The sequence below is a fragment of the Leguminivora glycinivorella genome, chromosome 3, assembly GCF_023078275.1.
Source record: "Leguminivora glycinivorella isolate SPB_JAAS2020 chromosome 3, LegGlyc_1.1, whole genome shotgun sequence".
NCBI lineage: Eukaryota > Metazoa > Arthropoda > Insecta > Lepidoptera > Tortricidae > Leguminivora > Leguminivora glycinivorella.
In genome coordinates, this window is record NC_062973.1 from 18932385 (window position 1) to 18956305 (window position 23921).

The window sequence follows — 23921 nt, forward strand, 5'->3', positions numbered from 1 at the left end:
CAACTATAATTAAAATTCATTTATAAATTAGTTATTTTATTAAAATTTGTATAATTAAAATTGTAAAAATAATAAAATTAAAGCTTATAATTAAAACATGTACGTGCAACGTTACAAAGTAGAGCATCTTCGACTGATACCGGCAACGGCTATGTCACGTTATATTGGTTACACAGATTCAATATTTTTTCTCAGGTTGTTATTTGATAGGAATCAATGGCCAGTGCTCAACACAAATTGTTAAAGGAAATACAGCGGCGCTCCCAAGGGCGTGCCATCTAGAAAATCTTCGATCGTCCAATATGAAAGTATGACTTTTTGTGAATTTTTCTGCGCTGTAGGGAGAAGAATAAACCGTAAATAGAATCTATATATGTGAATTACTTTGAAAAGAAAATCCTCGAGTAAACCTATGCATTGAGTAAAATTAAACAAATTTGACTAATTTTAATATGTTTCATTGTGTATCAGTCTCATTCAGTTTTTGGTCGCTTATGTCCTGAGCTTCTCCCATGTCATCACCATCCTCGCATCTGCAAAAACAAGGTAAATTACAATTTACAGTCTGGAGATATAAAAATTTTCTGGAAGAGATTACTCTATATTCTCTATATCTCGTCTGTGCATTTTATATTTCTATTGTGTACATGTTATTCCATCAAGTACGAAATTTAAAAATGCCATTGCATTAAAAACATTAAATACTGAGTATTTACAATGACATTTCATAATATGTTGCTCAAAAACGCAAAGGTAGTGGAAAGTAACATTAATTGTATGGAGCAAGGGAACAGCGCCCTTAAAAATTTAATAAATTTTCCGTGACTATTACGCTAACGAGTAACGTACCTATCCAAAAATGTCAGAACTCATGCAGGCAAGCATGGTCGCGCGATAAATGATAAAACATCAGGCCGGGATATCGCACTTACAAATAGTATGCTTCTACGCCATGTTGGAAGCTCTGGACTGGTACAGTCGCTATCAGATATGCCGGAACGGCCGGGGCGTTCAAAACTATCTGCACACCTATATCCTACTATAATAATTAGCTCAAAGGTTGACTGGAAGAGATCCCTTATAGTGATAAGTTCGCCTTTGCAGCTTTGTACACTATTATGACTATACTGTATTATTATATTAGTTATGTCATTATGTCCTAACTTGTCTTATATGTAATAAAGTGTTTAGGTACACACATACAACCTAATAACACTTTGACAAGAGAGGCGTATTCAGTGTGCCTAGCCGAATGCACAAATGCTCACGATAATATAATTATGTTTCGTAGCTATCTATCTCTATCGCTGTTGCGCATTGGCTGATATTTGTGAGCACCTTAACCGCCCCTTATGGCGACTGTACTTACTCGACCATCGGTTTATTCGAAATGCCGACTGTCAGTATGCTGATCATGTCGCAGTAGGAGCTGCCGTCGGTTGACCGCTTGAGGACCGCGTACGTGTCTCCGTAGTGAAGCCAGTCCACCTTCACCGCGTATTCCACGGCGAAGTTGATGCGCGCTGTCAGCGTGAGGTAAAATCGTTTCGAAGGTTCTCCTAAAAATAAATCGCGATGGTTATGATTATCAGACTCTTTGGCATAAGGAAACTAAATTTCAGTAAACACTTGAACGCCTAGTCTGAAGACACAGAAAATTTGGACTTTAATGAATCAATCAAGGGTTATTAATTCCGTAGCAAATTCTTGACCTCGGTATACCAGGGTGCGTAGCCGAATGGCACAAACGCTCACGAAACGCTCACGAAACGAAGCGCTAGTAGATATCTATCCCTATCGCTCTTGCGTATTGGCGCGACAGAGCCGGACTACGTTTCGTTTTCGTTTAGCGTCGGAGAAATGCCATTCGGCTACGGGGCCAGGGGTGAGAGGTGAACTTTTAACCTCGGTCGAACTATTAAGGACCACTAGAAATTTTCGTGGACCCAGGATATGTTTACCAGACATCAGTCGTTTTTATAGGTCCCTGTACTGTTCTTTAAACTAATTTTGTAATTCTAATGAACACAAGTTAAATTATAATCTATTGAAAATATTTCAACTTGTGCTGTCTTAAAGTAGTCACACTACTATGTATTTATTTCGGTTTAAATTTTGTAATGTTGTTAAACTAATGAATTTGGCGAAGCAAGCCTGCTACAACTTACAATTTCTTATACTTACCTACTTATTCGTATATTATTTATTTATTTATTTATTAAACTGCAACTTACACTCAAACAAAGTACCCAAGATCTTTCTCGTAGCTATTTTCACACTATTTATTTTTTACCACTCATCATGAAGTACAACACTCACCCGAGTACAACAGAGGCACCATGCTCTTGTATAACTGAAGCATCCTGGTGACCCTCACGTTAGTACACACTGCTAGCACCAGACAGCATGGTCTTACCTGCACAGGAGGAATCTTTTGAAAGCTATACCTAATAGCGAAAAGTTCGTTAAGTAATTGAGAGGATTTTTATAACCAAAGGCGTCATGGATGGAGAAAAATGCTTGGAATTTGCGGACTTCGATTTATGAAGTTACGAGTATAATAGTCCAGTTCACGGTAGACTCCAGGCTCCCATGAGCCGTAGCGAATGCCGTGATAACGCAAGGAGGATGATGATGATTCACTTATTTATAAATAAATCTGATGAAAAATCTTACAAATTAAACTGACAAACTGTATTGTGATTTTAGGGTTGTTTTGGTAAAAGTTGATCACTATTTCAATTAGACATCAAGATTAAATGGCATAAAGTTATGAGGATGTTGGCAAGTTTAACCACTTTAACGAAGAAAGGAAGCATATGCCAGCCCCGAAAGTGTCGAGTAATGAGTTTTTGAGATTTTAGAATATGTTGTTCGATAAATATGTCACGGAAAATATTGGTACATAAATAAATGTTTTTTTTTTATAAAGTTGGTTCTTTTCCTTACTTGTTCCGTTTAAATATAATAATGAAACTATAAGACCTGTATGAGAGCTTTAGCTGTGCGGCCCGTCACCGTCGGTAGAATGATGACCTGAGCATTGGCTTGGTTGGCTAGCGCTATGCATGCCATGACGCTCGCCTCCGCTGCGTTCACCGGCATCAAGTACTGAAGACAAACAAATCCATACTAATATTATGAATGAGAAAGTGTGTGTGTCTGTTTGTTTGTCCGCCTTTCACGGCAAAACGTAATTTTTAGGTGGAGATAGTTGAAGGGATGGAGAGTGACATAGGCTACTTTTTGTCTCTTTCTAACGTGAGCGAAGCCGCGGGCAAAAGCTAGTATTTCATAAACACGAGGTCAGTAAATAATATCGTTAACGATATCGCTCTTACGTATTGGCACTACAAAGCTCATCGCGTTTCGATCGGCGTCTAGCGACAACGATTAAATTGCCATTTCGGCTAGGCTGCCGGCAGGAGTGCATAACATATTTATACCTGAGTTGAATGAAGTTTAAAGAGCCCCATAATTTAATAAGCAATTAAATTTTCATAGTAAGTGCGATTTTCGAGGATTTTATCTTTGATCTAGAAGAATTAAGGCTTTTAATGATTTCTAGATAATAGCAAGTTTTAAATAGGTACCAATTCTACCATCATGTTTTTATACTGTTAATAAGGGTCGTGAGTTGTGAGTATAACCCAAATGAAAAGAACACATTACCTGGTTAGTAAGTCTCCAAAAGCCATTTTTGGTACAGGTGTACGGTTCCACGGTGCGGCAAATATCGTCTAGCAGTTTAACCGCATCTATTGCGTTGTCAATGTTTTCGCAGTCCTTAAAATTATACGTAATATTATAAAATCATCAAACAATTTTGTTTTTGTAAAATTCCAGCACAGGTCCGACACAGATAGAAAATATAATAATTCGTGTTGAAAAAAGATCATTGCTCTAGCTTTCTTAACCAGGGAGAAAATTTTGAAGATGGAGCAATGATTTTTTCAACACAGATTATTATTATTTTTATCCGTGTCGGACCGTTTTGATTTTTTTGATATTGTTTTTTTCAAATTCAAATTGTGGCGTAGGCGAGAGGCTGGCAACCTGTCACTGCAATGTCACAGTTTCGTTTTCTTTCAACCCCTTATTTGCCAAGAGTGGCACTGAAGCTTTAGTAGTTTCATGTGTTCTGCCTACCCCTTTATGGGATACAGGCGTGATTGTATGTTGTTGTTGTTGTTTTTTTCAAAGACGCTAGAGCCCATCAAAAATTTCCAAAAACGGCCTTATTATGGTGCAAAAAAGGTGTGGTATTCAAAATTGGTAACAATTAGCGAAAAAATCTAAACGGTCCGACATAGATTATTTCATTGTAATTCAGATTCTCAAATTTCGTTACGATTAAGTAATTAAGTTTTGAGGGACGAAACAGTCGAGAGCGGAATCTCGATTTCAAAGATTTTTTTCTCAATATCTTTTAACTGAGTTGTTTTGAATGAACAATTTTTTTTCCAAAAATCTAGTTAAAATTCCCAAATTGAAAGAGAAATTCCTATCCATTTTAGCATTTTCGCTCCTGTAGCATCTAAATTATGACAAATGATTGTCGTCGGGTCAACGATTGTCACTTCGTCATAAAAGTCTCGTACACAAAATGACACCCCGCAGCCCGCACCTTCAGAATGAACCCCGACACACCGTCAAGGATAGCGTTGGTGACGTCAGAGACCTCGTTGCTTGCGATCACTCCATAGCGGACGGCGTTTTGCATTACACCGCCAGATATGTATATTGGTTTTCCTGCCTGGAAATTGTTCAAAAACAATTAAAACGTTTTATCATTTTTGCTGATCAATCTTAATGTACGGTCAACCAATTTGAACCAGAACCCTGTCTCATTTAAACCGTGTTATATTTGCCATAAGAAGTCACATTGCCGTTTACTGTGCAAAGGTTCTACAGTGGCCTAGGATTCAAATTGGTTGACTGTACAGCCAGCAAACTCGACAGTTTGGAACGTCCGAATGCTTTGTTGATTGTTCATTAACCATAATAATTTCATGAAGCAGGAATTGTTTGAAATTAACTTTTTCACATTTCAAAAACGAATGAGAAAGTTGCATATTATTCACAAGGGAAATATAAATAATACCAGTTTTATCTTGTTAGTTATCTTACGTTGGCTGGATGATTTTATAATCATAAATATTTTTTGGTAATAATTTAACATCTATCAATCCGGTACGGAATAGAAATTTTGTATCTAAATGTACACATTTTTTTGTTAAAATGTAAATCCATACTAATATTATAAATGGGAAAGTGTCTGTGTCTGTTTGTTTGTCCGTCTTTCACGGCAAAACGGAGCGACGTATTGACGTGATTTTTTAAGTGAGGATACTTAGTTGAAGGGATGGAGAGTGACATTGGCTACTTTTTTAACCGCCTTCCAAATCTCAAAGGAAGGGGTTCTCAATTCGTCTGTTTTTTTTTTTAATGTTTGTTCCTCGATATCTCCGTCGTTACTGGACCGATTTTATAATTTTTTTTTTATTGAATGTATATGCAATGCATACAGAGTCCCATTTTTCTCAGAATCCAGTTCTGGTGGTGGGATCCTGGAGAAATAGAGGGAACTCCTCAAATCTGAAAGACATACATATGGTGACTTTTGTGTTTTTAAAGGAACATGGATTTACGGAGCATGCATTTACGTATGGAACAGTGACATTTGGTGCAGTGGAACTCCTGATGATGGTCAGAATGGAACTCCTCAAATCTGAACGGCACACTTATAGTGACTTTGGTATTTTTATAAGAACAGCATGTACTTACGTCCAGAACAGTGACATTTGGTGCAGTGGAACTGCTAATGATGGTCAGAACGGAACTCCTCAAATCTGAACGGCACACTTATAGTGACTTTGGTATTTTTAACCGACTTCAAAAAAGGAGGAGGTTCTCAATTCGACTGAATGTTTTTTTTTTTTTATTTTATTTTTTTTTATTTTTTTTTGTATGTATGTTACTCGATATCTCCGAGAATCGTGGACCGATTTTCAAAATTTTTTTTTTGATCGAACCGGTATAACCCCGAGATGGTCCCATTGGCACCAAGTCAGGGTCTGATGATGGGATCCTGGAGAAATCGAGGGAACTCTTCAAATGTTATAGGCACCTGTAATGTTTTTAGTATATTTTGCAAAGGTACACCAGTATTTACGTCTGATGGTAATAATTTTATGTGGCTGAGCTGATGATGGAAGGTCAACTCCTCAATGGTTAGGAGTTTAAGGATAATTATTTCACTACTGTACATGTATTCGGACTGATACATATAATATCACTAGGAACCACTAAAAATCAACTGAGCTGATGATGGAAGGTCAACTCCTCAATGGTTAGGAGTTAAAGGATAATTCTTTCATTACTGTACATGTATTCGGACTGATACATATAATATCACTAGGAACCACTAAAAATCAACAAATAAATAAACTTTTTAACAAAAAATAAAACCGCCTTCAAAAATAAGCGCGTTACAAAACACGGAGAAACTAAAAAGCCAAAAATAATAAACCTTTCAATTCAGATTTCTTATCGTATTGCAATAAGCTAAACATCCAAATTATAAACAATTCAATTATTTTTGGAGTCGGTACCAGCCTGTGTATGGTTGGGTGGGGCAAACAGGCAATAGCAAGGCGACGAACAGGTCTGGTATAACAAACATTAATGAATAACAAACATTAAAAAATATACAGACGAATTGATAACATAATCCAACATTTGAAAGTATTTATCACCAGAACCCCAAAGGAAGGCGGTTTTTTTTCTTAAAAATTATGTCTCTTTATAACGCTCCGCTTCCCTAAAATAGGGGGTGAAAGTTTGTACGGAGCATTCCACAATTTTCGAATTTAACGCGAGTGAAACCGCGGGAAAACGCTAGTTTTCATATAAATAAAAAAAATATACACTCAAAAACTCCTATAGGTAGCAGACTGCTGCACTATAGGTAGATCCTTAACAATAACCAATACTGTTATTCCAACACCATAATATAATGCCGTACAAACTTGTATTGAAACTTGCAGTCATAATCAAATCATTCTCGAGCCAGTGTTAATTAATTCAACTAGAGTTCGAGGAGGAGTTTACTGCGAACTACCTATTGTAGTCTTGAGTTGAATGCCCAGTGAAAATTAAAGGAAACATTTAAACTTTACTGAGTATTTAATAACTATAAAAAAATAAATTGAAAAACCTCCGATCGCGATATAGTGGACCGATTTTCATGAAACATGGCTAAGAACACTCCCAACTAACTCAGCTTTCAGACAAAAAAAAAACTAAATCTAAATCGGTTCATCCGTTCGGGAGCTACTAAGCCACAGACAGACACACACACACAGACAGACAGACAGACACGTCAAACTTATAACACCCTGTCGTTTTTGCGTCGGGGGTTAAAAGAAAGGCAATACCAATATAGAACACGCTGTTATAATTATCTAGCTCTAGAAATAAGATCGTGTCAGACATTTTCGAGCCCTTCTCTCTTTGTGCAGAGATACTGCCGCTGACTGTACATTTATAAAATAAAAAAATAAATAAATAAATAAATAAATATTATAGGACATTCTTACACAGATTGACTGAGCCCCACGGTAAGCTCAAGAAGGCTTGTGTTATGGGTACTCAGACAACGATATATATAATATATATATAAATACTTATATACATAGAAAACATCCATGACTCAGGAACAAATATCTGTGCTCATCACACAAATAACTGCCCTTACCGGGATTCGAACCCGGGACCGCGGCGCAGCAGGCAGGGTCACTACCGACTGCGCCAGACCGGTCGTCAAAGATTAAGTTTTAACCCCGACGCAAAAACGACGGGGTGTTATACCTATGTTTGACGTGTCTGTCTGTTTGTCTGTCTGTCTGTGGGTGTGTCTGTGGCATCGTAGTTCCCGAACGGATGAACCGATTTAGATTTAGTTTTTTTTTTATTTGAATGCTGAGTTAGTCGGGAGTGTTCTTAGCCATGTTTTATGAAAATCGGTCCACTATGTCGCGGTCGGGGGTTTTTTGAAAATTTTAATTTTGTGGTTAGGTTAGTTACCTGTAGACATTTTCCTATAACCCACTTCTGTATGGTGTTCAATCTGTGTTTATATGTAGTGCTCACTTCGTACGGTAGAAATTCTCTTAATAGTATGATTCCATCGGATTCCTGAAAACGATTTTAGAGGCGGGTAATTATTAAATTATTTTTTATCACATTTATAGGTACCGTCTCCATCAGCTACATCAGTCTACTACACACGTCACTTCAGGCCCCGTAGCCGAATGGCATTTTTGCGACTCGAAACGAAAACGAAACGCCGCGAAAGGTAGTCTGGCTCTGTCGCGCCAATACGCAAGAGCGATAGAGATAGATAGCTACGAAAAAGATATTATAGTGAGGAATCGTGAGCGTTTGTGCATTCGGCTACGCACATTGGTCTCTATTATCAGAGTTAGGATGCCATTCCACCAGAGATGTTCTACGCTACGTTGCTATGGATGCGTCTATCCAATCATTTTTGGTCCACATAGCATAGCACTGTTAGAAACGGGTTCCACTAAGCTGTGACTTTTATATGGAAAGATGGTTGCCTTGGATACGTGCTATGGATGTGTGCTACGGATGCGTGTTATGGATACGTGCTACGGATGCGTTATATAGATGCGTGCTATGGATGGTTGAGAGTCATATAGAAATAGTAGGCTCGCGTTTATCACCTGCCTGGCATAGCTGCCTCGGGCTGCGCATCTACCATAGTCTCGCATAGCTACGTAGATTTGTATTGGTGAGAACGGTCACTGAGTTTCGTAGCTTAGCGTAGCTTTTACGTCTTCGCAGCATAGCATCTCTGGTGGGACCCTTAAAGTGCGTGTTTCGACATCTGTGAGCATTTTGCCTGCCGAACAACGAGACCTATTTTCATCATCATCATCATTTCAGCCATTAATTGCCCACTGCTGAGCATAGGCCTCCCTTCCTGTACGCCACTTATCCCGGTCCTGGGCTAATCTCATCCAGAAGTGCCCCTCAGTTTTTCGAATGTCGTCCACCCAACGAGCCAACGGATGCCAGGCACTTCTTACATCTGATAGCTACCACCATTCGGTCAACATTTTGGTCCACCTAGACCTAATTTATTTGCGTCTTTGTAAACAGACTGTTTACTTACTTTTATTATTTCATCAATGTTATCAATAGCCTTTTCCGTGCTAATGCTGCACAGCATGATGGGGCGCCGAACTTTCTTGCTGATACACTTCTTTACTGTTTTGATTCCTTCTTTGTCTTCTACGTGGTTGAGAATGATTGCGTCGACCTTTAACATCAAGAACACATAACATTCCAAATATAAGCATACAGACCAACGAAAATGGAGGCTTAACCCACCATTTTATATGGAATTTGACAGCCCACAAACCCTGAGTTAAGTGGTTGGTGCAGGTGGACCTTATTGTCATTGCATTAAATCACAGAACTTAATTTAGATAGAAGAAACAAATTCATATATTTGTATAGGGGCCGAGCGTGTCAAATTTTGTACTGAAGTTGATTCTTGCCTGTAATTTTAAATAATTATGTCTCATGCTCTTGATTGTTCATAATTTTTGTGTTGTTGCAATTGAATATCACGTAACGAGGCATTTTTTATGTTTTGGTTGACTTCAATTTACAAAAATTGACGCCCGAAAGCTGCAAGCTGCGAGTAAAGAAAGACGGACAACTCAGTGGATTTCACTGAGTTCATTTGACACGCTAAGTAGATACGTTTGCTTGATCTATGGTATATATATGACATCTGTGCATTAAATAGTTGTAACTATAGGTATTATTGAAATGTTGGCTTGTACAGATGTTTGTGAACTCGAATGTACATGTACACGTACAGACTTATATGTTTATGATATTATTTCAAGTTGTTTTGTACTATTTACGGTGCGACAAAACTATTATTTCTGCAACTTCTGTATACCAAAAAATTTCGATTTTAGTTTCTCAGCAATAAAAATTTCGCTTACCTGATTTTCTATGACAAATTTGATCACATTTGAGTCCCTTTTCGTAACGAATGGTCTCGTCGTTTTCAAACCTCGGAAACAAACACCGCATATGTGTCTCAATTTACCGGTTTTCATTACCAATGTCTTGATGCTCTTTGGGCTCACAATCTCAGTACAGACAAGACTGATTTCATCCCCGTCTATAGCTATCTCCATACCAACGTGAACTTCGCTAGCAAGGTTAGGATTATCAACGAATATTTTACTAGTGTTACATTTGTTGATGTATGCTGTATCGCATGTGAGCTGGACTACCGAATCTTTCTTTAGTACAATGTATGGAACGTCCTAAAATAAATTTAAAATTAGTTTTAATAATATGAGGATAGGAGCGAATCGCGGAATATTGTGTCGGAAGCCAAGATCCACTTCGGGTCGCTGAGCCATCGCAGTAAGTAAGTAATATGACTACTTTCTTGAAATGATCTACGTAGATTTGTAGACAAAGATCACAAAGATGATACGGAAGCTGCACTGGAATGTGCTAGAGTATTATTATATTCTATTATTTATATTTATCTATCTCGATCAACGTACTGGTTTAACAACTTTGCTGCAAATAACCTAACCACAAAATTAAAATTTTGAAAAAACTGCCGACCGCGACCTAGTGAACCGATTCTCATGCAGAGATGGGCAAAATGTAATCGACTAACGATTAACGATTAAAATTACAAGATTTAATTGCGATTGACGATTGAAAACCACGAATGATCAATCTTAGTTGTATAGAACGCGACTAATTTAGTTGCAACTAAATTAGTTGCCGATTGATTTCGGACAACTAAATTTTGTAATCGACTAATTAGTTAGACTTATTTCTCGTAACTAATGTTGACAGACTGATTAGGACATCTTAAAGAATGTTTAAACATATCATCATGTATTACCTACTTAAGATATTTTAACCATTTCTAAGGAGTTAGATCGGTGTTCTAACTATTATTTTGCTACTACAGTCACTTTGAAATTGGATTAAATTTCTCTTATCTAAGGGTAAATAAAAAATGGGTACTTTGTTTGTGCATTAGTAAAATAACATTAAAAAAACACAATAAAAGTACCCGGTACACTGGTTTAAATACATTTCAAAAAAAAAATTGTTTGATTTATTTTTTGAATAATTCAACAACCGTAAGAGTTAAGTCGCTAGTTTTTTAGAGCAATTCATTGTATTTGACCTACGGAACCTTCCCTTAAAATTAACGGAATTCAATAAAAACATGGTGTATAGTATATACCAAATATCGTGAAATTCGGTGTTGCCATTATATAAATTTGAATGTAGAATGCCGCAAGGAAGATGAACAATAATTAACGCTGAGAGTTCTTTACATTACAAAGAGGTTTAAATATTTTAATGACAACAAAATAGTGCGCGTAGATAATAGATAAACAATATGCAGATGTTTGATTCAATAGAACGTCTTATTTTTAGAAGATGCGTCGGCCCTTGCACCAAAATGAAATTATTTCCAGGTAAGTAGGATTAGTCATTTAGCCCAATGTTTTGTCACCACGTGCCACTAAAAAGAGTTTTAGTATCGACAGAGACAGCAAAATACTGGTAATTTCTATGTCTAAGATTTACTCAGTATCGTATAATTCAAAGTATTGCAATAACATACTTAATTGTTTTGTTTGCTACTTGTGAACACTGCAGTTTTTCGCTATTTTTCGTTACCGATATATCGTTATAATATTGCATTGTCATTCAAGCATTACAAATTAAACGTGTATACGTAATTTTAGCTCAATCGGTCGAATATATCTACTTCAAAATAATCCACAAAATTCCACCCAAACCAACATAGTTACAACATACGAGTACCTCCAATGTTATATACATACCTACTTGTAGTTACAAATAAGATATAAATGCAAAAACGGCCGACTGTGTAGTTTTAATGATTTATTCGTGGAATTTAGTCGATTGAAACTAAAACTAATTTAGTTGTTAGTCGAACATTCCCACAACTAATTTAATCGCAACTAAATCAATCGCGATTGAATAATGACGATTGATATTTTTAGTCGATTGATTAGTTAACTAAAAAATCAATCGATTGATGCCCATCTCTGTTCTCATGAAACATGGCTAAGAACACTCCCGAGCTCCCGACTATCTCAGTTTTCAGACAAAATCGGTTCATCCGTTCGAGAGCTACGATGCCACAGACACACACACACACACAGACAGACAGACAGACAAACAGACAGACAGACAGACAGACATACAGACAGACATACAGACAGACATACACACAGACAGACACGTCAAACTTATAGCACCCCTTCGTTTTTGCGTCGGGGGTTAAAAAAGATACGGGATATGATTGTTCGGAAGGACAAGATTCGTGGAATGTACTATGGAGAATACTATTTATTACCTATACTAAGTTGTATTGACAAGTAATGTAATCAATTTAGTATTCCATATGAAACTCGCCTGTTCCAGAATTCCAGTCTTAACTGTGCGATTCTTCAGGTCAATGCACGTCGCAAGAGGCCAGTTCGACACGCCATATTTCTGGCAGCAGTTGGTAGTGGCTGCTTTGATTTTTCCCAGAAGTTTCATGTTGTCCTTGGTGGACTGGTGAGAGATCCTGAACCGGGCTACATTCAGACCGGCTTCCATCATCTTCTGGACATCGACGGCGGTGACGACGCTGTTTGCTGGAATAGATGAGGTAGAAAAATACTAATGTTTTTAAAAGCTAAATTTTTTCGTGCCAAACAGGATAATTTTATTGATATTAGACAGGTAATTGTAGCAGTGCGAAAAGACGATCTGCATAGCCAAAAAACTGCTTAGTTGAAAACTGCTTAGTTTATAGCGTAAAACATATAGCGGCCGTCGTGGGCCGCTTCCATACTTCGTCTTTACTTCCTACTTAGTACGAAATATGCCGCTATATGACGGCAACACAATCCTAGGAAACCAGGCCCTGTAGCCGAAAGGCATTTCTACGACGCGAAACGAAAACGAAACGCCGCGAAGTCGCCGCGAAGTTCGCCGCGGTAGTCTGGCTCTGTTGCGCCAATACGCACGAGCGATAGAAATAGATATCTAAAGTAAAATTCATAATCCTACGGACTAAATTGACAAATGACTGACAGGAAAAATGATACCAGGAACAGCAAAATTAAAATAGGGAAGGGTATATGTCGATAACAATATATCGACAAGTTGTAAAGTACATACAACAGACAAGTTTAAATCAAGAATAAGTATATTAGTTTCAAATAAGAGGTACTCATTTTGGTTTGTTCTATGTATCTTCGAGGTAGTGGATGGATGCCATGCATTTTTACCCACTAGTTTTAAAACATAAAAAGGTTTCCGAGCCTGTAGGTAAAAAATAAAATACCATGTCCGACGATAATCAATTATCTGTCACGCTATGGCAAGTATGTCATAAATATCTATATAATTTTCGAATAATATTATTGCTGCTTCGAAATAAAAAAAAATATTTCTAATTAGAGGTCTACAGACCTTTTGATCTGTCGAAATCACAGAAAAAGTTGGTATATTGATTAGCCGATCAAATTGCCAATTTCATTGTCCCGTCTGGGTGCACCTTAAATCTACGATGTAATCATAATTTTAATATCGATAAGAACGACACTGGCCAAACTGTGGCAACATTCGTTCACACTTACTTGTCAATTTGGTCCGTAGGTTTATGGATTTTACTTTACGAGCGTTTCGTTTCGTGAGCGTTTCGTGAGCATTTGTGCCATTCGGCTACGTAGGTACCCTGAGCTTATAAAGGTTTACCTAAAGTTGCTATGATGACACTACGTCTTCGCTTGAATATTTTATCGCTGAGAATATCTTTATGAGTCAATGTACTAAAATCTATATTCTGCAATTCACTAGTCATTTCACCGACTTGTGTTGTATGAATCATTTTTGCAATTGTTGTATAAGTACTAGTTTATATTATAAAATAAGTATCACATAAAAATTAATTGATTCATAAATTCTATACGATTATAAAAATAATGATATTGTAGTCGTAAAACGCTAAAAATAAACGCAACGAAAAGTTGTATTTTTGTAACAAAATTAGACATATGTGTCATTTTCAAGTGTCACTCATGTCATGTCATTCTGTTTTCACATTTTTAGTAAACTGTGTAACCTTATAGAAATACAAAAAGTTTTCTAATCAGTTCATATCAAAGAGTACGTACGTACGCAAAGAGCATTGAATCAAAGAGCATTGAATCACTACGTTTTATCACTGCTTATCAGTACTTATTTATTCGTAAAAAATATAGTAGTTACTTACCTATATCACGTTATGCAATTTACGGGTAGGTCACGCTGCGCTGCCTGCGCTGGCAAGTTTGTATTAAATACATTTTATACTTTTAAGTTACTTATCCGATTGACTTTTCCACTAGCAGTTGGCTAGAAAATCTCAAACTGAATGCAACGTACTTAACTTGTTCAATGTTCGCAGCTAAATAAGTTATGAGCATTGTCGGTCAAAAGTGGGGTGCAATAACAAAGTAAAACATAGTATCTTTGGCCGGCATTTCTCTAATATTTGCTCAGTCTGTGGCAACTAATGGACAAACAAGGGGACGCCATGTTGATTTTCAGTTACCGCGTATGCGACGTCCTTTCCTTGCAAGATTTATTTTCGCCCGGAAATAAGACGAATCTCTTTGTTTATCTTTGCATTCAACTTTTATGGCAATTGTTAGTTTTGTGAATTTGAAACTGTTGGTCGCGGTACGAGAATGTTGAGAATGTTTCACAACGAAAGTTAGAATCCGCGAGTTTGAATTGAAAATAACTCTAAGACATCGTATTTTATCTTATACTTTTAAACGAGCAATTCTTGTATATTTATTTATTTATTTATATATATATTTATTTACACTGACGATCTCGGAAACCGCTCTAACGATTTCGCAGAAATTTGTTATGTGGGGGTTTTTGGGGGTGAAAAATCGGTCTAACTTATCCTTAGGTCCCGGAAAACGCGAATTTTCGAGTTTTCATGCGTTTTTCTTCGCGCGCCATCTCGTGTGCAGGTAGTTGTACTGTTAAGACAGAATTCTTTCGGTCGATGTAAGTACTATTTATTGCAAACACTAGATGGCGACACAGGTCAAGGCTAAAACGAATAGAAAATACACTATTTGAGTTTTTGTGGCGAAATGCGCGCCATCTCGTGTGGAGTAGTTGTGTTGTTAAGGCTGAGGATTCTTTCGCTCGATGTAGGTACTATTCATTTTTGAGCTAGATGGCGACACATGTCAAGGATACGAAACAGAACCGAGCGAAGCTCGGTTGCCCAGATATTATTCTAAATATGTGGCATGGAAAGCTAAGAAATGGAATTACTTCGAGACTTGAAGGCGGGCCTCCCGTAAGTAGCCGATATTTTTATGCAATATCTGTATTTACTTACTGTATACATAATCCTTTGACGGATATTCTGTGGAATCAACGATAATGCAAATAAATAACATTGACACTGGTCACAAGGATTACAGTCATCGAGTTTCTTACTACTTTCTTACCACGAGTTGCAAATGATTTTCTCTACTCATTGATATCCATAATTTTAGCACCGATGGAGTTCCTTAAACTATTCGTTCGAGTTGAAGGTTTGAAAACTATTTATATCCAGACTTATTTTTCGTCGCCGCGTGTCGTATCCTATTCCAAGAATCAAGGATCAGATCGGGTATTCCCTAGGGCACCAACTTCACGGTGATCCTCGTGACATCAAACCGCCGATTCCTCTAGGGAAAAACCGTGAGTTATCGAAAAAAGACTTTCGTTAAACTTTTCTGAACAGTCCGTGGAACACCGGGTCTAGCCGAAGTAACCACCGATGACGATACGTGGTGATAGCGGGCGAACGCAGTTTTAGCTCTGTAGCGCCACTACGCGAATCTAGTGACAAGGAGGGACGATACGCTTACTCGAAGCGTAACCTTTTTTTTTGTTATACCCTGAAATTTGTCAACGTTATCGGAGAGTAGGCAAACGTTTGGACGCGTCCTGTAACTTAAATTCTACTTAGAGATAACTTCAATAAAGTTTTGTTACATTTTCTTACTTAAGTCCTTATTTTAGTAAATATAACGTTTATTACTTACGTATTTACAATTGTTATGAATAAGGGTGCTCAATATTTTTGGCCAAAGCTTTATTTGCTTTATTCAGATTCTATGACTACATGTTACGTAAAATAAATATCAATGCGTTGAAATAGTTTACTTAATATAAAGTTAGCGAACGTGTAATATATAAATGTTAGTATTTGTTTGAATGTACTCACTGCTTAATTGGCGATTTATTTCATGCTTTTAAAATATTTTCATAAAATATAAACTGATGCTAAAACCTATTTAAATACTGGTTTTGGTTTGTGAAAAATGTGTAATTCATTTTTGTTTACCAATGTAAGTAAACACAACTATATATTTTTTTTTAATTCAGAGACATTAACACTTTTATGATGTACTAGCTTTTGCCCGCGGCTTCGCTCGCGTTAGAAAGAGACAAAAAATAGCCTATGACACTCTCCATCCCTTCAAATGTCTCCACTCAAAAAATCACGTCAATTCGTCGCTCCGTTTGGCCGTGAAAGACGGACAAACAAACAGACACACACACTTTCCCATTTATAATATTAAGTACGAGTATGGATTAATCGATGGCGCTACGTAGCGATTGAAGCGCATTCTGGCTCTGTCACGTCACTGCAGAAGAACGAGATAGGGTCATCAGCTATGAAATGCTTAGAAGCGTAAGCGAGTATGACATTGGGTAGGTACCTGAATTCGTGTTTGAAGGAGGACCAAGGTGCGGAGTCCTAAAACCCGACATAATCCAACACAAAACTGTGAAGTTAATTGGAAAAGGAATTATTTTAGCTCATTCGAGTGAAAATGTCTGTGTCACCACCATACGAGGGACGTTCAAAAAGTAATGAGAATGGATATGTTCCTGTATCTTGATTTAATTTTTCTTAACTTGTCCATGTAGCAGTACTCATTAAAGTGAAATTGCATAATTCAAATTTTTACTACTTTCATTTGTTTTTCTTTGATATGTAAATAATTGACACAAGGTGGGGGATGAAAATTTTCAGTAAAATAAGAGCATGTTTTCATGAATATTTGACATGTCGTGAGTTCATTTCTGACATGAATATCAAAAATAATCATACACAGCAATAAAAAAGTTCGTATAGATACATTTTCAAACGGTATGGTATCCAAAAAAATCTAGGTGCTGTTTTGGGTCATGTTCAAGATTTTTACAGATTATCACGAAAAAAGAGAATATAGATTGGAAACAAAATTACGTTAGTATTAAAGAAGAACATACAATCATTTTAATATAAAAAAAATGATTAGTTACAATAAGAACATTTTAAATAAACAAATAATAATGTTTTTGGCCTTCAAAATGACAGTCGACAGGGCCGAATCCTCAAATTGCCGAGGGTTCTGCTATCGGTATAAGGACATCACTAGTCGAACGTCCCCTTCACTAGCATCGCTGTCAAAAATGGCGGCAGACGGACTCAGAGCGTCACTTGAAGATAGCTTGTCATCGAACTTGTATTTTTGAGATTCCGTTTAATAAACTGTATAATTAATAGTGGTATCCTGGTGTTTTTACTCTAACAGTTTCAGAAGCGCGATATTAAGTACCCATATACGCCCGTACTATGAAATTTGTCCGAAATTGACAATGTCATCATTCTCGCGCCGCGCTCGTAACCATTCATTGTCATCCAACAGTATTTAATTAACACCAGTCGATCTGATTCGACGAGTAAAGACACTAGCACCATATACTACAGTTAAAAGTGTAAAAGGCAAAGGCTATGATCAAATACCTGTCCGTAATTGTGCCAACAAAGAGATAGAACATGCCTAGTGTGCTGGCGTGTCTTGTGTTGTCTTTCAGATTCATTGCAGTTTACGAGATATTCACACTTTGGAGTAATAATTTATCATAATGAGTGTGAAATCGGAAGTAAAAGTGATCCAAACACAGTGCTCTGGGGCTGAAATTATCAACATCCACTATAGTAGCCTGTGTTGTGTTTCTTTCTTTCAGATCAACTTAGTTATGTACATGTTGAAGATACTAATACTTTTATATACTCACAAAATGTATCACAATAAGTACCACAGTAAGTCATGGACGGTGAGATGCTAACCACATCCAAGTTGTCATTCACATAATGCTCCGGGCAAAGAGTATTACCAGTATATATAGAGGGGCTGCAGTAATGAATAATCATTAGCTCACTTGTGTGTTGTGTTTTTGTGCTTCCAGATATGTTTCAGAATACATAATACATATTGAACCTACTTGTGATATATTGACAATTGTCACAGTGTCACAGTGAAACAGAGTATAAGATACAAGTACTTAGATCTAAATTACACCTAAATGATTCCTTATAACAGGTGACTTTATGGGTTTAATGATCTACAAAGAGAGATGATCATTATCTTGCCCTATTTGTCATATTAAATATAAGTTTGTCCGGAATGACATGGAATAAGGTATTTATCCTACTCAATAATATTGTACCATTGCATCTGGCTTATGTAAGTATACTGACAGTAAATACATTTTAAATTCACTACAGGTTGGTATAAAGGGATGAGTAAATAAGCATAAGAAAACTTTGACAACTGTCTTGTCTTGTTTGTGTTTTGTTATAAGTTCACTAACACTTCTCCGGGGACTGTATTTTGAAATCTGTCTTAGTGACATTCTTATGCATATAAACTCTGTATGATCTTGCATTTTTCTAAATGAGGAAACATGTTGCTATATTACATGGCACAAATTCATCAAAAATGTTGATAAAATAATAATAATATTTTGATGAGGTTAATTATGCATCTTGTTAAAACCATAATGTGTGTTAAAATTAAGGGCATAGCACTGAAGTATAGTGTATTGTTGATGCTGTTTTGTTTATAATAATGCTGGTTTAGCATTGCAAACATTTTTGACAAGAAATGTAATCAATGTAATCATGTTCTAAATTGAACCAAAGACAAATATATTACCTAGACAGACATTTGGAACATTTATTATCATGACATAGTCCAGTGTCCATTTAATGCATTATCAGTGATATAATTTGTTCCTTAATTACATTCCTTTCCAGATTAATTTATTGATTACAGTAGTTGCCTGCCGGTAACCTGGTGAATATTGACCATAAGTTGAAAATACTTGCATTGATAAGGCATGATTCCAGAAGTTCCTGAGGTTAAATCTTGCTAAAAGCTGGAAACACCAAACTGGATATCTATTGAACTATTTATGACACTGGTAAAATTTGTCATAGCTAATGGTAAGAGATTTTGATATTTATAGACCTGATGGACTTTAACGGTCTACATGCTATACTTGTCTGTTACAACAAATCAGTTTGATTTGGAATTGGGCTTGAAACATGCCAATCAGTTAAGTTTTTAACAGATGTGCAATAATCTGAGGTAAATAACTTAATTGGAGCTTCTAATAATTTTAACCCTTCACTGCGAAGGAATGTTTCTGAACCGAAGCATGACAAACAGGTAACGTTTGAAGTTGACAAGTATTGTCTACTTTTAATATGTTCTGTTCCTTGAAATATACACTTCTAAAAAAATAACTGTACACTTCTATTGCTTCTTGATTTCACAAGAATATATATATTTTACATGTTTTGTGACTTTTGCAAGAATCAAAAATAATGATATTTTGTTATAAAAACTCAATCACCTGTACTAAGTATTCTTGCATATGCATAGTATTAACACAACTAACAAAATTATGTAGTTGTGCAGGTGGCAGCTATATGGATAATGTTGTGCTTTAAATTGCACATATACCTACAGCTGGAGCACCTCTCTAGTGTGTCTGGCAAGCTTGATGGTTTAATTATTAAGCTTATGCACCATGCCTGATGATGATATATAAATACCTTTGTCAAGAACCATTTGGTAAGTGAACAATGATAGATAAAATATTACATTATTTGAATGTAGTGAAACCTCGATAAGTCAAGCCAAGTGCCATATGATTATTCTTGCTTGACTGGAATGTGTTTCAATAATGGTATATATAGTAAGCGTGTTACCTTAGGGGCACGGGAAAAATAAGACAAGTTGCACGCCGGATTGAGAACCGAGTTGTGTTTTGTCTTATTAGTCTCAGATTAAGAACTGAGTTGTCATTACATATATGCACGCCGGATTGAGAACCGAGTTGTGTTTTGTCTCTTATTAGTCTCAGATTAAGAACTGAGTTGTCATTACATATATGCACGCCGGATTAAGAACCGAGTTGTGTTTTGTCTTATTAGTCTCAGATTAAGAACTGAGTTGTCATTACATATATGCACGCCGGATTGAGAACCGAGTTGTGTTTTGTCTTATTAGTCTCAGATTAAGAACTGAGTTGTCATTACATATATGCACGCCGGATTGAGAACCGAGTTGTGTTTTGTCTTATTAGTCTCAGATTAAGAACTGAGTTGTCATTACATATATGCACGCCGGATTGAGAACCGAGTTGTGTTTTGTCTTATTAGTCTCAGATTAAGAACTGAGTTGTCATTACATATATGCACGCCGGATTAAGAACCGAGTTGTGTTTTGTCTTATTAGTCTCAGATTAAGAACTGAGTTGTCATTACATATATGCACGCCGGATTAAGAACCGAGTTGTGTTTTGTCTTATTGGTCTCAGATTAAGAACTGAGTTGTCATTACATATATGCACACCGGATTGAGAACCGAGTTGTGTTTTGTCTTATTAGTCTCAGATTAAGAACTGAGTTGTCATTACATATATGCACGCCGGATTGAGAACCGAGTTGTGTTTTGTCTTATTAGTCTCAGATTAAGAACTGAGTTGTCATTACATATATGCACGCCGGATTAAGAACCGAGTTGTGTTTTGTCTTATTAGTCTCAGATTAAGAACCGAGTTGTGCTTGTCTTATTACTTTCAGATTAAGAACTGAGTTTCCATTGCATATATACACGCCGGATTAAGAACCGAGTTGTGTTGCCTTTACATGATGTTAATAATATATTCTGTTCACAGGGTTTCCTGATAAGCACATTGTACCTGAATCTTGTGGTATCCATGGTAGTGTAATTAATGTGATATCCACAAATGAAGTGATTTCCGTCACTTAAAGTGTGAGTCATAATTATAATGATTACTTTAATGTCTGCTATACATTTAGCACTTTGATTATTGTTTCTTAAGTAGTTCTGTTTATGCAATGCAGGCCTAAGGAGGCGGACCATGTGCATAAGACCTATTATTGTGATGCAGGTCTTTGGAGACGGACCATCATGTGTTATATAGACTATCCTTGTGAGGTTAGTTCTATTTCTGGTATTTGTGATGCAGGTCTTTGGAGACGGGCCATCATGTGTTCTATAGACTATCCTTAAGAGGTTAGTTCTGTTTCTGGTATTTGTGATGCAGGTCTTTGGAGACGGACCATCATGTGTTCTATAGACTATCCTTAAGAGGCTAGTTCTGTTTCTGGTATTTGTGATGCAGGTCTTTGGAGACGGGCCATCATGTGTTCTATAGACTATCCTTAAGAGGCTAGTTCTGTTTCTGGTATTTGTGATGCAGGTCTTTGGAGACGGGCCATCATGTGTTCTATAGACTATCCTTAAGAGGCTAGTTCTGTTTCTGGTATTTGTGATGCAGGTCTTTGGAGACGGACCATCATGTGTTCTATAGACTATCCTTAAGAGGCTAGTTCTGTTTCTGGTATTTGTGATGCAGGTCTTTGGAGACGGACCATCATGTGTTCTGTAGACTATCCCTAAGAGGCTAGTTCTGTTTCTGGTATTTGTGATGCAGGTCTTTGGAGACGGACCATCATGTGTTATATAGTATATCTTTAAGAGGTTAGCTTGAGACCTTGTTTGTCAAAAGCATGTTTTATGACCTTAAAGAGTAGTGATCTCAAGGTTACCTTGAAAGGGTTGCTTGCACTAATACTTTCCAGAGGTTGCTGGTGGAATTACGGTTTCCAATAGAGTGCATGCTACAGGCTGCGCGACAACCTTGTCATGAAGGGCCAACGTCTGCGGTCGTTGCGCCGCCAGCCTCGAAAGCAGCCGTATCACCGTGGCTTGCGTATGAAGCTTTGATATGGTAATGTTTGTTATCTTATAGCAAAATTGGTGGCTAGTACACATTGATTATTACCTTTTATTAATTTTATCATGTTGATAGATAAATAATTAGCAGTTGTTAAAGGTCCTGCCAAGGAGCAGCCATGTATTCTGCTTAATATATTTTCATAAAAAAAGATTACATGACAATATTTTCTAATATCTTCATTGTCATTGTTTATTACTAAATTATTTTACGGCTATGTAAGCCGGATCTGTAATTGAGAGCATCGACTATGCCAATTGTACATTAATTTCTCGTAACCTTATCATGTTACTTGAACGACAGTTGTGTTGTACTGATTCTATCACCTACTGGCTTAGTTCCAAGGAAAAATTATCACGTTCTCGTTACTTTAAGGAACTTAGTATTTCCCATGTATGTTACAGAGCTTTTTAATAAGAGCTTTCTTGCTGCTTGCTGTGTTAGAAGGCGGCTATGCTCACGCATGGAGTGTGTCATGTTCACCTCTCACGAGTTTGATGTACGCGTTGTTGTGCGTGCGGGGAGCTTCACAGCCTACAGTGACGGAGCCAACTGTGAGTTTGTTCCATGTATTTGCTATTTAAACGACGCCAATCATCATTATTATATTGAGCGGTTGGTTAGTTTGGAATGCACCGCTCACGTAAGTCTTAACTTAAGGCATAAATGGCATAATACTTACCTGAAAATAAATGAAATGTATTGATGGGTGAAGTTATTTACAAGCAAATATTAGATGGTGTTTTGTACACCAGTAATTACCTGCCCGCCGCTAGATGTCATCTATTTTACATAATTAATTTGACTAATATATAGTATCGATCATGGCGGTAAAACATGTACTTTTCGTACCATCGCACCTTAATAGTTTTAAAGCCTTACTGGCTGTGGAGTTGTTAAATAATGACCTGACTTACTTGTACTAGGCTAGTCTGGTCATGCAATCTTGAGTTTAGTTATGTCATTACTATGATTCGACTATAAAATGAGACCAATTACATATCTTGGTGTAAGTTAGTCTTAAACTACACCGGCCGTTTCCAACGGTACTCGAGTTAATCACTTCAAAGGACCAGGGCCTGAGTGTATAGCTGGAGTATACAAAGTTCTTGTTCACTCCGCAGAAAAGAAAAGAACAAATGAACAGATGAAGTCTACCGCCACCAGTTGGAGGCGCAGCCTGCTTCGGCTGCGTTGACTGCGGCAGTCATCAGTAGCAGCATGGATAGCAGAGACTTTCGGGACGAAAGGTCAAGGTCAGAATGGTCGAGTATAAGGACATCACTAGTCGAACGTCCCCTTCACTAGCATCGCTGTCAAAAATGGCGGCAGACGGACTCAGAGCGTCACTTGAAGATAGCTTGTCATCGAACTTGTATTTTTGAGATTCCGTTTAATAAACTGTATAATTAATAGTGGTATCCTGGTGTTTTTACTCTAACATTTTCTATTGTTTTACTCGATAGCATTATTTCTAGTAAGTAGTGTAAATCATTTTCCATTCGTTTACGATATCAAGTTAAATATAAAAAAAAACTCATGGTTGCCCCACATTTCCGTGATAGGCGCTGGAGTCGCTCAGGTTAATTTCACCGCGCTAGCCCTAAGGCGCGATGTCGTTAATTTTGGCC

At 37.0% G+C, this 23921-nt stretch overlaps 1 protein-coding gene and 1 long non-coding RNA gene across 2 annotated transcripts; one reads left to right on the top strand and one right to left on the bottom strand.

Annotated features, from left to right (window-relative positions):
• Positions 1 to 443: 443 nt before the first annotated feature.
• On the bottom strand, positions 444 to 14160 carry LOC125224616 (pyruvate kinase-like). Its single transcript, XM_048128039.1, has 11 exons — positions 13876 to 14160; positions 12541 to 12767; positions 10050 to 10379; positions 9203 to 9349; positions 8089 to 8199; positions 4628 to 4756; positions 3673 to 3786; positions 2986 to 3111; positions 2320 to 2416; positions 1370 to 1559; positions 444 to 533 (listed from the first exon to the last, which is right to left on the bottom strand). The coding sequence occupies exons 1-11, from the start codon at positions 14006 to 14008 to the stop codon at positions 458 to 460; spliced, it is 1680 nt and encodes a 559-aa protein (XP_047983996.1). The 5' UTR covers positions 14009 to 14160; the 3' UTR covers positions 444 to 457.
• Positions 14161 to 21956: 7796 nt separating this feature from the next.
• Positions 21957 to 22933, top strand: LOC125224617. Its single transcript, XR_007176893.1, has 2 exons — positions 21957 to 22284; positions 22695 to 22933. It is a non-coding gene; the product is annotated as an uncharacterized LOC125224617 (long non-coding RNA).
• The last annotated feature ends 988 nt before the right edge of the window (positions 22934 to 23921 follow it).